Source organism: Hyperolius riggenbachi, chromosome 3 (assembly GCF_040937935.1).
Source record: "Hyperolius riggenbachi isolate aHypRig1 chromosome 3, aHypRig1.pri, whole genome shotgun sequence".
NCBI lineage: Eukaryota > Metazoa > Chordata > Amphibia > Anura > Hyperoliidae > Hyperolius > Hyperolius riggenbachi.
In genome coordinates, this window is record NC_090648.1 from 345,202,984 (window position 1) to 345,217,257 (window position 14,274).

The following is a 14,274-nucleotide window of genomic DNA, read 5'->3' on the forward strand; positions in this document are numbered from 1 at the left end:
GAAAACTGAGTCAGGAACCATATACAGTATTTCATATGAGAAGATAGCCAAAAGATCAGCAGAAGAATGAAGACCTACCTTGTATTCTGGGAAAAATTCTTTGTAACCCCCTTTGAGCAAATACATCTCCGGGTAATAAAGACTTGGATATTCATTTCTAGCTCTGTCTTCCTCTCTCAAAAGGCGGCACCTTTAATTGAAGGCATTGATAATGATTAAGTAGTATGGACTGAATGGGTGTCACCTAAGCCCTTAAACAGCCAAGAAACAGTGAGAGAGACAGCTTGTGCTAACGTTTCACTGCAGGAAAGTTCAAAGGGTCATTAGTTCTGCTTCTTTAACAGCTTAACCTCCTTAGCGGTAACCCCGCGCTGAACACGGGGTAAGCCGCCGGAGGGTGCCGCTCAGGCCCTCCTTTGCTAGCTGCGTGTTTGTTGCGATCACCGCCGCCCGCCGCGATACATGCCCCCCCGCGCATACCCCTTGCGCAGCCTGGCCAATCGGCGCCAGGCTGCGCTATGGGGTGGATCGGGATTCCCTGTGACGTCACGACGTCACTACGTTCGTCTCCATGGCGACGGGGAAGCCCTCAAGGAAATCCCGTTGAGAATGGGATTTCCTTATGGGCAAGCGGTGCCGGCGGCGATCGGAGGGGACGGGCGGGCGCCGCGGGGAGGGGGGAAGCATGTAGCTAGCGCTAGGCTAGTTACATGCTAAAAAAAAAAAAAGTGAGAAAAACCCTCCCGCGGCCGCGCAGCCGCGCGATTCATACCGCCAGGGAGGTTAAAGGTAGCCATACATCAGGCAACTTGGTGGCCAATCAACCATCCAGTTCAATTATTATAATCGGATGAAAATTGGTACCGCCAAGTGCATGCCCGACTGACAATGCAACCAATTTCAGGCCGAAATAGGTTGCATTAGTTGATCGGACATGAGGAATTTACGGACTACTGCACTAGTTTCCGATCATCTTCAGTTTGGCTTTCCTCCCACCCACTCCGCAGAAATAGCCCTTGCTAAAGTAGCCAATGATCAAACAACTTAATTGTAATAGAACGCGGAAAAGTCGCCGCATGTACTGACAGCAAGGCGGCTGACTCCGCGTCCAGCTCGGCGGTTTGCACGCAGCAGCATGCGTCTGAAGTGGCTGGGTCTGTTAGTGCACACAGGTTGAGGAATGCGCGCGAGCTGAGAGGCAGAACCTTTATGACAACCAAGGAGGGATCAGCTGACCAGGTTGGTCAGCTGACCTCAGAGCAAGTGACTATTGGTTGATCATTGATGGATGGCGCCGGAGAGCGCCGAGAGATCTCCTTGACCGACCGACCTTGAGAGCTCTCTCTCTCCATTAGAGATAGTCTCCAGACCTGCTAGTGACATCCACCTTTCAGGTGTCACTCACTCACAGGTTCTTCCTACTTTCAGCCTGAGGCTCCACCTCTTGGGAGGTCTCAGGCTGTTGGAAGCTTTTTGCACTTCTCAGAGGGCGGTATCGCCCATACTGCCAAAGACCACCTGCTCCTCGGGTGGTCCAACTCAGAGTCATTACTGTTGCACCAAACACTCACACTATATAGGTGTCCAGAGGTTAGTTATACTTGGATTATCGGTGATTCTGCAGATCATCAATAATTAGTAAATATCTGTAGTCTTGGTGATACTGCAGATCACCAATAATCAGATTCTCTCTGTGTGCTGACACCGATCGTTACATTAATCCAAGAAACTATAATTTCATACTCCTAGTTCTGTTCTTCGCATACGACACGAGGGTAGTGATTGCTTATGAAAAAAATAAAATAATAAAACATGGAGATGGAGTTTGCAGCATCTAGCTCTTTACTTGTTATGCCATTCATGAATCTGAGACACAATTAAAAGAAACTGCTTCTCAGAGTTGTAAATTGAAACGTTATTACGCAAACTAAATAAAAAACTGGCTTACTCACATTTTAGGACCTCTTTCAGAAGAGAACTCACAGTGAAACACCAGTACAATGCGCTTCTGTTCAACAGATGGAATCAATGGTTGTTGCAGAAAATAAGCCAGCACATCCTCTGCTCGGTGGAGGTTCAATGCACCCTAAATGGCAAGAAGGAGTAAGAGGGAAGAAGTAAAAAGACATTCTGAAAAGCACTTTTTATTTTAGATGATCAAAAACATTTTGTATTTACGGTATGTCCTATTGGTAAAAGAACCTGCCTTTGTACAGAGTATAAACAAGTATCCCCCAAATAACTAGCCTGTTCAGTGCCAGAAAGCTGTGCCTGACATCACTTCCACTGGGACCAGATTAGTGCACTGCGCATAATGGATGTAATGCATGGAAGGCCAGTAACCCAACACCAGGGGAGCACTTCCTGTTACTCTATTAGCACTACGTGCTTCACCGGGATACCACATGGCACAACACATGTTATCATAGCATATCATCATAATAACGTGTGGTGCAAATAGAGAAACGGGCTGTGCTCCCCTGGTGTTGGAACCAGTACTGTTTTGCTTTGTCTGCGCACTGCAAAATTACCAGCCTTTCCTTAAAACCTCAGTAACTTAGAACAGGTTATTGACATTTAAACTATAGGTATAGTATCTTACCTGGATATGGCCCCCTTCATATTCATAAGGATACCGACAGTCAACGATATAAAATGTTTCAATAAGACTACTGAATTCCCCATGTGTTAGGGCTGCCAACTATAACAATGACAAAAATTATGTTATTTGGAGAAGTTGCAAACATGTACAGAGCAATCATGGGACAGAAATACCTCAACATCTCACTGAAACACGGGGAAAAAAAAATCAAATAGTCTTTAGTTAATCCACAGATCCAGTATTCTGTCTACTATGTATACACTCACAGTTTCGCCAGTGATGTAGCGGAGATCTTGATGCCGTCCAGTCACAGTGGGCAAAGCATAAACCTATAGCATAGAAAGATCTTCAAACTAAATGTTAACTGCTTTTAAACAGTATTTTGGAACATTTAAAAGTCTATCAATGCTTAAAGGACCTCTGTCGCAAAAATCTTAAAATACATGTAAACAAATACAAATAAGAAGTATGTTTCTTTAAGAGTAAAATGAGCCATACATTACATTTCTCCTATAATGCTGTCACTTACAGTAAGTAGTAGAAATCTGACATTACCAACATATTTTGGACTAGCCCATCTTCCCATGGGGGGTTCTCAGGTTTTTTTTTTAAATTTTCAGAAGCACTTAGTGAATGGCAGTTGCTCCATTTAACTGCCGAACAACTGTATAAATCTTTTTCAGGGAATGTCTTTACAGAGAATAAAGGTCATACTGAGAATCCCCATGAAGAGATGGACTAACCCAAAACCTGTCGGTAATGTCATATTTCTACTACCTACTGTAAGTGACAGCAACATAGGAGAAAAGTAATGTATGGCTCATTTTACTCTGGAAGAAATGTACTTATTTGTATGGGTTAAATTTGAAAGATTTTCGCAACAGTTTCTCTTTAAAAGGACCAATACCATAAAAATGTGAAAAATAAAATATGTATGTACTTGTGACTTTGTCCCAGAATGAAAAAAACTTTACCATGTTCCTCTCAAACATAGTAGGAGCTAGAGATGCGATAGATCTGACATATTTTGGACTAATCCATTTCCTTACGTGAAATTCCTAAGTGTTCCTTCATTTTCAAAGCACTCCCTGGATGGCAGTGGCACCATGTCACTGCAAGAATAGAGTGGACAGGAGGAGACTGGCTTACCAGCACCATTGTAATGGTTATTTCCAGGATATACATGTAAAATGGCAGTGGCCAAATTTCGGCGCAGGGTGAAGCAGTGAGACTGATCACCCAGAGTCTGTTTCAGCATCTGTCTGCGCCCAAATTAGTAACAGAGCCGCTATAGTCATAAATCACATTACAGCCTATGGCAGCGCCCAAAGCCTGGCCGCTGCACAGCATCCTAACTAGCAGTCTCATTTCCAGAGAGTGCATTTGAAAAGAAGAAAGAAAAAACACTAGAACCCCCCCCCCAATGATCTGTCAGATTTTCAATAGCTACTGTACGTTAGTGCTACATATGAAAAAATAAATTTATAGTGAGATTTACTCTGGGACAAAATGTACAACTAATACGCAGGTATTTGATGCCTGGTACACCCCATGTAATTTTCCATCAGATCGACAAGTCGAGTCGAATCGATAATCTCCCACAGGTTCAACCAGGTTTCCAACTGATTTTCTGATAGATTTTGGACATAAGTGATCGGAAAAATGGTCAGAAACTAGACCGTTGAAAATTGATACAGTCAGTCTGACGGAAGAAGACATGGTGTGTGTCAGGCATAATATTTTTATAGCCTGTACTCCCAGTTTAGTGAAGTTCTCTTCTTCTAAACAAAGATAAAGCAGTGCAGGAAGACAATGTATGAGGTAGGGAACATATCTGAAGAAACGGGATCATTTTAGAAGCACAACTGTACATACATGCACGTACATACAGTACTGTAGCTAGCTTACCATCAGTATATAAGCAGACTGAGAATGAGTAACAGCTAGTGTACATACTGTGGGTGACCTTCCTGTATTATAAAATGGGTGTGAAACCAGTAAAGTATACAGAATTATTGATCAGCGCTCCATTTTAAAGAAAACCTGAAATTAAAAAAAACCTCTGGGGGGGTACTTACATTGAGAGGGGGGAGCTTCTGAATCCTAACAAGGCTTCCCCCATCCACTGTCCCACGGTGGCAGCGTTAGAAGCCCACGAACAGCGGACATGTAAATATTTACCTTCTTCGGCTGCAGTGCAGGTGCAGTAGCAGCTTTCCGCTCGAGATCAGGCAGAAATAGCCGAGCCAGTAGAGTAGAGCAGACCCGACCGGGCTCGGCCACTTCTGCCTGAGCCCATCGGAAAGCTGCTACTTCGCCTGCGCTGGAGCAGCAAAAGGTAACTATTGCATGGGCTACTGTGCCACAGCAGACATCCTTGTTGGCTGTGGTTTTGGGGTACTCAGCGATGCCACCATGGGACAGAGGAGGACGGGGGAAGCCTCATTAGGATCAAGAAGCTTCCCCCTCCAGAGGTAAATACAACTCCAGGGGCCTTTTTTTCTTTGTCGTTACAGTGTCTCTTTAAGAAATCTTTGTTATAAGTACATTGACCCTTCAAACTACTTCTTACTGAAGCACTATTTGCCCATGTTTACACCTACAAAGTAATTTTATTTCAGGAAAAACTACCGGTATTATGGTACACCAGGAATATGAACTTTGTGAGCACAAAAAGTGTGTAACATCACCTTTGAAAAATCTCCAATTAGTTGTCTGTGGCTATAATCCTCATCCAAGGCTTTGGTAATATCCACGTCACACAGAGAGAGGGTCTTTTTCAGCAAGATGCCCTGCAAAAAAATGAAAATCAAATAATAGTTATACTGTAAGCAGTATGAGCACAATAGAGCACAGATTTAGAGCAGGGGTCCCCAAACTTTTTTTGGTCAAGGGCCGGGTCAACATACTTCAGGCTGCTGGAAAGCCGGAGTATACATGAAATGATGTAGAAAACATTACATTGAGCCTAAGAAGTATAAACTATAACCTGTTAACAGTGTTTGCGAATTTTCATCAGTCATTTCCGTATCAAACATGTTATTTTTAATTTCAAGAAATTTTCATGAAAACAGGCTTGTATATTTGCAGTTTCCGCAAAAACGTGGAAAATAGATTTTTACCGTAAAAAAACAAAACGATATTTGTACTTCAACGCAGAAAAATATTTTTACCGTAACAATTTTTGAACAAAAAAAAATTACATATTTTTGCTGCGAAAATGTACAAAAAGCACAAAAAGAAGAAAAAAAAAAAGAAAATTTTTTTACTAAGAAATTGAATTTAACATTTTCATGAAAATTCAGGCGAAAAGAATATTGGCATCTTCGCTCATCGCTAGGGCATACTAGCTGCACTTGCTGTGTGGAAGGGCATACTAGCTGCACTTGCTGTGTGGAAGGGCATACTAGCTGCACTTGCTGTGTGGAAGGGCATACTAGCTGCACTTGCTGTGTGGAAGGGCATACTAGCTGCACTTGCTGTGTGGAAGGGCATACTAGCTGCACTTGCTGTGTGGAAGGGCATACTAGCTGCACTTGCTGTGTGGAAGGGCATACTAGCTGCACTTGCTGTGTGGAAGGGCATACTAGCTGCACTTGCTGTGTGGAAGGGCATACTAGCTGCACTTGCTGTGTGGAAGGGCATACTAGCTGCACTTGCTGTGTGGAAGGGCATACTAGCTGCACTTGCTGTGTGGAAGGGCATACTAGCTGCACTTGCTGTGTGGAAGGGCATACTAGCTGCACTTGCTGTGTGGAAGGGCATACTAGCTGCACTTGCTGTGTGGAAGGGCATACTAGCTGCACTTGCTGTGTGGAAGGGCATACTAGCTGCACTTGCTGTGTGGAAGGGCATACTAGCTGCACTTGCTGTGTGGAAGGGCATACTAGCTGCACTTGCTGTGTGGAAGGGCATACTAGCTGCACTTGCTGTGTGGAAGGGCATACTAGCTGCACTTGCTGTGTGGAAGGGCATACTAGCTGCACTTGCTGTGTGGAAGGGCATACTAGCTGCACTTGCTGTGTGGAAGGGCATACTAGCTGCACTTGCTGTGTGGAAGGGCATACTAGCTGCACTTGCTGTGTGGAAGGGCATACTAGCTGCACTTGCTGTGTGGAAGGGCATACTAGCTGCACTTGCTGTGTGGAAGGGCATACTAGCTGCACTTGCTGTGTGGAAGGGCATACTAGCTGCACTTGCTGTGTGGAAGGGCATACTAGCTGCACTTGCTGTGTGGAAGGGCATACTAGCTGCACTTGCTGTGTGGAAGGGCATACTAGCTGCACTTGCTGTGTGGAAGGGCATACTAGCTGCACTTGCTGTGTGGAAGGGCATACTAGCTGCACTTGCTGTGTGGAAGGGCATACTAGCTGCACTTGCTGTGTGGAAGGGCATACTAGCTGCACTTGCTGTGTGGAAGGGCATACTAGCTGCACTTGCTGTGTGGAAGGGCATACTAGCTGCACTTGCTGTGTGGAAGGGCATACTAGCTGCACTTGCTGTGTGGAAGGGCATACTAGCTGCACTTGCTGTGTGGAAGGGCATACTAGCTGCACTTGCTGTGTGGAAGGGCATACTAGCTGCACTTGCTGTGTGGAAGGGCATACTAGCTGCACTTGCTGTGTGGAAGGGCATACTAGCTGCACTTGCTGTGTGGAAGGGCATACTAGCTGCACTTGCTGTGTGGAAGGGCATACTAGCTGCACTTGCTGTGTGGAAGGGCATACTAGCTGCACTTGCTGTGTGGAAGGGCATACTAGCTGCACTTGCTGTGTGGAAGGGCATACTAGCTGCACTTGCTGTGTGGAAGGGCATACTAGCTGCACTTGCTGTGTGGAAGGGCATACTAGCTGCACTTGCTGTGTGGAAGGGCATACTAGCTGCACTTGCTGTGTGGAAGGGCATACTAGCTGCACTTGCTGTGTGGAAGGGCATACTAGCTGCACTTGCTGTGTGGAAGGGCATACTAGCTGCACTTGCTGTGTGGAAGGGCATACTAGCTGCACTTGCTGTGTGGAAGGGCATACTAGCTGCACTTGCTGTGTGGAAGGGCATACTAGCTGCACTTGCTGTGTGGAAGGGCATACTAGCTGCACTTGCTGTGTGGAAGGGCATACTAGCTGCACTTGCTGTGTGGAAGGGCATACTAGCTGCACTTGCTGTGTGGAAGGGCATACTAGCTGCACTTGCTGTGTGGAAGGGCATACTAGCTGCACTTGCTGTGTGGAAGGGCATACTAGCTGCACTTGCTGTGTGGAAGGGCATACTAGCTGCACTTGCTGTGTGGAAGGGCATACTAGCTGCACTTGCTGTGTGGAAGGGCATACTAGCTGCACTTGCTGTGTGGAAGGGCATACTAGCTGCACTTGCTGTGTGGAAGGGCATACTAGCTGCACTTGCTGTGTGGAAGGGCATACTAGCTGCACTTGCTGTGTGGAAGGGCATACTAGCTGCACTTGCTGTGTGGAAGGGCATACTAGCTGCACTTGCTGTGTGGAAGGGCATACTAGCTGCACTTGCTGTGTGGAAGGGCATACTAGCTGCACTTGCTGTGTGGAAGGGCATACTAGCTGCACTTGCTGTGTGGAAGGGCATACTAGCTGCACTTGCTGTGTGGAAGGGCATACTAGCTGCACTTGCTGTGTGGAAGGGCATACTTAGCTGCACTTGCTGTGTCGAAGGGCATACTAGCTGCACTTGCTGTGTCGAAGGGCATACTAGCTGCACTTGCTGTGTGGAAGGGCATACTAGCTGCACTTGCTGTGTGGAAAGGTGGTGCCAGCACTGCTATTCTATATGCATGCTGCCAATATTTAAAGATTCAGTGGACCGCATCTATAAGTAATACATTTTGAGAGTTGGGGGGCTGGTGAAAAAGCCTAAGGGGCGCATTCGGCCCGCAGGCCTTAGTTTGAGGACCACTGATTTAAAGCATACTGCAAATAAAATATACAAGGCTGAAGATCACTAGGAATCCTGCAAAACATTTCTAAGCACAACCGGAAGGAACTTCTTTGACTCTGATGCAATAAGTTTGGAGGGACTCTCTACTGGAACAATGGGCTGTGAGAGCACACAGTGGCATCCCACTACCGAGGCAAGGCACACAATCTTTTTAAAACATAAAAGAATACATGGAAGTTTTCCAAAGTTCTAATTAATATTGCAGAGTAAGATATTTTTACCGCTGTCCACCAGTCACCCGTTAAAGTTATCTGACCAACTGCTTGGATACGCCTTTGGGGATTCTTGGAAGGTTTCAGAAGCACCAAGTGTTTATGAACACAGTGGAATTGTGTTTATTATATATACACTTTTTTTAATTAGATGTGTAATAAAGAGCAGACTGTAATTCTGCTTTAAAACTTGACATATTGGGAAAATAATTTTGCTTTTAGTGCTTGGGTTTTTTTTTTTCCTCCTTCCTTCTATCATGAAGAAATTTGTCATTGAGATGAGTTTGAATCTTCCTGTAACTTACACCAGCATGGAAAGGGTGCTTAGATAGGTTTTTCCATTTCAGAAGAGGTGAACGTCAAGAGTGTGTTCACAGCTGTACTCATGTCCTCGTTTATAGACATATAGATCATTTTCTTCAATAGTATTGCCAATTGTACAAGATAATGTCACTGTATAAGATAATGTCACTGTATAAGAAGTAGATCTGCAACTAAATAATACAACATAGAAAGATGGGAATGCTTTTTCCTCACCCGTCTTCTTGGTTGGGGGTTTTCCTCATCCTCAGGCTGGAGGGGACTGCTTGTGCTTCGCCTCCTTTTCACTCTGATGGGGGTCTCGCCGTCTTGTGGCCGCACAGGTCTCTTTAACATGGGTCGGTCAAGCTTCTCTGGCATAGATGGTGATCGATAAAGACGGCTCCGGTTCAAAGACACCTACATAAAGTGAAAAGAAAAAATATCACCAATGCAGCACCAGAGCAGTCATCCCCATCTTTACTTTTTCATAGTTTAGGGAAATTATAGTCTTTAGTTTGGCGAGACTCACAATGATTTCTACAACAACAGTACATAAAGCAATTGGGGGGGGGGGGGGGGGGAGAATGTCTCCCCACACAAAAGTAAGACAAACCTAAACAACAAACTGTGCTTTTAATCCTCCTCTGCTACATTTAAGATATATAAACAAACATATTTGGCTGGGGAGGTTTCCACTTTGCCCAAGCCAAAACCCAGAATAAGCTGGATCTAGGAAACTGCTGTGACATTTGATAGGATGAAAAATGTTAATCAACCCCACTGACTGTGCTGCTAAATCTTACTGGCTTTCCAGGCATCCATTCCTCACATGACCAGTGTACCACACAAAAGCCACGATCCACTTATCCCCCCCCCCCCCCAATGCAAAGCACAAGTGCTGTATATACATGGTATACAATACATGCAAGCATATCTAGCTCTCCTTGTGCTAGTTTCAGTTCATGCATCTCCCCACCAGCTTCTGAACTGGCCACAAGAGCTCGATGCTCGCTGCCATATGACCACAGTGGAGCTCTAGTGGCTAGTTCAGAAGTTGGTAGGTAGTCTTCAAAACCTAGGTTTCATTCGCTATTAGCATACAATTCAAGGCTGTGGAGTCGGTCCAAAAATCCACCGACTCCGACTCCTCAGTTTAGGATTCCACCGACTCAGACTCCTCTAATTTGCATATTACAATTTTGTTGATTAAAAGTATGCAACATGAAATTCGTCTCTTAACTGCCAACGCTTAGGAATTTTACAAGACAACTGAAGTGAGAAGGATATGTAGACTACTATATTTATTCCCTTTAGACTAAAACTAGTCCTTGGTAAGAGTACTTGTAAAAGGTACAAACCGGAACAAAAAACATCTATCAGGCCCTAGGCAATGTAAGGCCACATACAGACATCAGACCATAGTCTTTGGAAAATGAAAGATCACAGACCAATCTTACCACCCTTCCTGTAGTATAAGAGCCATAATCTACACAGTCTTTTCTATGGAGCTGAACTCCACATCAGAAAAAAATCATTGCAAGATGCTGCACACACAGATCTGTACAGACACAAAAGATCAGTATCTGCAAAAGATCTGTTCCTGCCAAAAATCCATTCCTGCAAATTGCAATGATAGTCTATGAGATCTGCAGATCATCATACACACATGATTTAACTGACATTCATCTGCAGATCAGATCCACCAGGATGGATTTTCAGATCTGCAGATCTGCAGATGAATGTCAGTTAAATCATGTGTGTATGATGATCTGCAGATCTCATAGACTATCATTGCAATTTGCAGGAATGGATTTTTGGCAGGAACAGATCTTTTGCAGATACTGATCTTTTGTGTCTGTATAGCATCTTTGTGTGCAGCATCTTGCAATGATTTTTTTCTGATGTGGAGTTCAGCTCCATAGAAAAGAGTGTGTAGATTATGGCTCTTATACTACAGAAAGGGTGGTAAGATTGGTCTGTGATCTTTCATTTTCCAAAGACTATGGTCTGATGTCTGTATGTGGCCTAAGTGTGGGTACATGTAAGAATGATGTGCAGGTACTCTGCAGGGGAATGAGGAGATTGTAAACAGACAACACCTCTGTGTTCAATGTGCACAGCATTCTCAGTGGATTCCCTGCAACTCTGTGGGGAGTGCATATGTAGAGTATAGTACTACTGTGTAACAAAGTAAACCTGAGACAGATGAAATTAAAGTTTTATACATACCTGGGGCTTCCTCCAGCCGCCTTCAGGATAATCAGTCCCTCGTTGTCCTCCACCACCACCTGGATCTTCTGCTATGAGTCCTGGTACTTGAGCCAGTCGGGCGTAGTGCGCATGCACACACTCCGCCGCCAGGAGCATACTACACCTGTGCAGCACTATTGCGCAGGTGCAGAATGTTCCTGGCTGTGGGAGCGGCAAGCGGCCGGACAGCGCTGACTGGCTGAATTACTAGGACTCATAGCAGAAGATCCGGGTGGTGGAGGACAGCGAGGGACTGATTAGCCTGAAGGGGGCTGGAGGAAGCCCCAGGTATGTATAAAACTTTACTTTTCATCCGTCCCAGTTACCCTTTAGTTTGTAGTCACCAAACCAAATTTTAACAACATATCAAATTATTTGATTTCATCAGCAAAGTGAGTACATACATTTGCATAAATCAGCATCAATGCAGAATTATTTCCATCTCGTTGACCATCTCGATTAGTGACACAGCTACACATCAGGCTTTATTCTTACAGCATAGATGTTATTTAGTATATATAAGAGATTCCTGTGTACACATCATATATACAGTCACAATCAGATATGTATATCTGACCTTAAAAATACGGGGACTGCTTTATTGAAGCAGCATAAGTAACTAATTTTGATTGGTTTATTTCATTATTGTGGACTAAGCACAGCTATTACTGTATATATACACACATTATTTTTAATGACTATTATCTGAGAAATAGAACATTTTATCATATTTTCTATTTTAATTACAGTTACAAATTCATTAGGAGTCGGAGTCGTAGCATTTTTTCCCGACTCCGACTCCAGGCACCCAAAATTGCCCGACTCCACGACTCCGACTCCACAGCCCTGATACAATTTATTGCAGGTACTAGCACAGGTATTAAATCAATTAAAAAATACCACAGAAACCAGTATATGCTGAAAAGACGTATTGCGCCAAAAAAATCATTAAATCAAAATTGTAAGCAAATGCTATGAATGTAGCAAGGAAATGAGCAGCGCTACTTAAAAACAGACTAGTGCCTACCTGCAAAAGAGTGCAAGCCCCACTTGTGGGGTCGAATACACACCGAGCATACACATGACCTGTCTACCACTAGAGGAGGATGTTAGTTTCCATTAACAGCTTGCATGCAAACTATTAAGTACTCGTCCCTCCCACTGCGAAGAAGTCAATCCTCCATGGGAGGGGCCTAACACTAACTAAATCCTAACCTATGTATATGCATAGCCTGGGTGCGGCTAATCAAATAAAATTGAAAATTGCGCAAAAGGTGGATCAGCGCAACACCAGGCCGCCTCCGAATGGCCTCCATCAGAGATGCGCTGAGCCCCCAGGAACTACAAACGCACCTTGAACCCAAACAGAAGCTATTTTCACTTTTATTTGATTAGCCGCACCCAGGCTATGCATATACATAGGTTAGTATTTAGTTAGTGTTAGGCCCCTCCCATGGAGGATTGACTTCTTCGCAGTGGGAGGGACGAGTACTTAATAGGTTGCATGCAAGCTGTTAATGGAAACCAACATCCTCCTCTAGTGGTAGACAGGTCATGTGTATGCTCGGTGTGTATTCGACCCCACAAGTGGGGCTTGCACTCTTTTGCAGGTAGGCACTAGTCTGTTTTTAAGTAGCGCTGCTCATTTCCTTGCTATGTACTAATGTAATTCGTTTTTGGTCAGCTGCTCCCACTTAACAGCCATGCTTTTGGTGTATATGCAGAGCTTCTGTTTGGGTTCAAGGTGCGTTTGTAGTTCCTGGGGGGGCTCAGCGCATCTCTGATGGAGGCCATTCGGAGGCGGCCTGGTGTTGCGCTGATCCACCCTTTGCGAAATGCTATGAATGAGCCATTAATGGGGCCTCATGACATTTGTGATATTTCGAGGGGCCCCACTAATGACTCATGTTTAGCATTTGCATACAATTGTGCATGAATGTTTTTTTAAGGACAATACATTTTTTGCAGTTTAGCAGCATATATTTTTACGTGGTGCTCTTCAATTGCTGGGTAGATGCTATCCAGAGCAAGAACAGTTAGCTATACATGCTGCAGCATGGTCCAACCCCAGCAATGCATACAGGGATAACAACCGCAGATAAGCCATCTAGTACTGGTGATCTTAATTCCCCATAAAGCAACACCAGATGGAACATATAAGTGCACTGGTAAAGACTGTCTAACAATAGTGAGAGGGTTTGGACCAGCAGGAATATATGGCAGCACTGAGATACTAGCCCAAAAAGGAGACAGGCAGTTAAGGGCAGGGCAACAAAGAACACCTCACTAACTATGGAAAATAGTAGCAGGGGTGGTTTATTAGTTGTACAGCAGGGCTGCTGTTTTTGTTAGCTTTATTAGAGCTGCATTTTGGAGGATCAGCAGTGGCCAGGCTGCAGACCTCTTTTCTCCTGCATGACTACCCTAGTGTCAGCTTCTGCTGAAGGCGGGGGAGCGGAGATACGGGGCAGTAGGAGACACAGGAAGACAATAATTGGGGGAGAACATCTACAAAACGCTCCTGGAGTAGGGACACACCAGGTTTAGTATATATTTTTTTCTTCCATGGTATTTGCCCTTTTAACATGAAAAATACAGTATATAAATATATTTGTCTGTCAGTCAGTCAGTAGAGAGGAGCAGGAGGCGGCACTAGTTGCTGAATGGCGACCTTTGTGGGGGTCGGTGGTCAAAGCTTACATGTGCCTCCGGATAGCAGTGCATACATCCACTACAGTAGAGAAGTAGAATCGGGAACCAGTAAACTGCAAATTCCACGTTTATTTCATCCCACACAAAGACAGATACATGAGCATAGGGCTGGTCTAAAAGCAGTTTCACAAGCCCACAAGCTTGCTTCCTCAGAGACAGAGTCTCTGAGGAAGCAAGCTTGTGGGCTTGTGAAACGGCTGTTAGCCCAGCCCTATGCTCATGTATCTGTCT

At 44.5% G+C, this 14,274-nt stretch overlaps 1 protein-coding gene across 6 annotated transcripts in view; it reads right to left on the reverse strand.

The window, feature by feature from the left end:
• Positions 1-14,274, reverse strand: part of CDC25C (cell division cycle 25C) — a 74,586-nt gene that overhangs the window by 1,678 nt on the left and 58,634 nt on the right. For all 6 annotated transcript variants that reach the window (XM_068277010.1, XM_068277013.1, XM_068277014.1 and 3 more), the window contains 6 exons: positions 9,316-9,498; positions 5,293-5,394; positions 2,869-2,931; positions 2,603-2,701; positions 1,953-2,086; positions 79-190 (listed from right to left, as the gene is read on the reverse strand). In XM_068277010.1, coding sequence (XP_068133111.1) covers positions 79-190; positions 1,953-2,086; positions 2,603-2,701; positions 2,869-2,931; positions 5,293-5,394; positions 9,316-9,498 — 693 coding nt within the window. The remainder of the gene's footprint in view (positions 1-78; positions 191-1,952; positions 2,087-2,602; positions 2,702-2,868; positions 2,932-5,292; positions 5,395-9,315; positions 9,499-14,274) is intronic.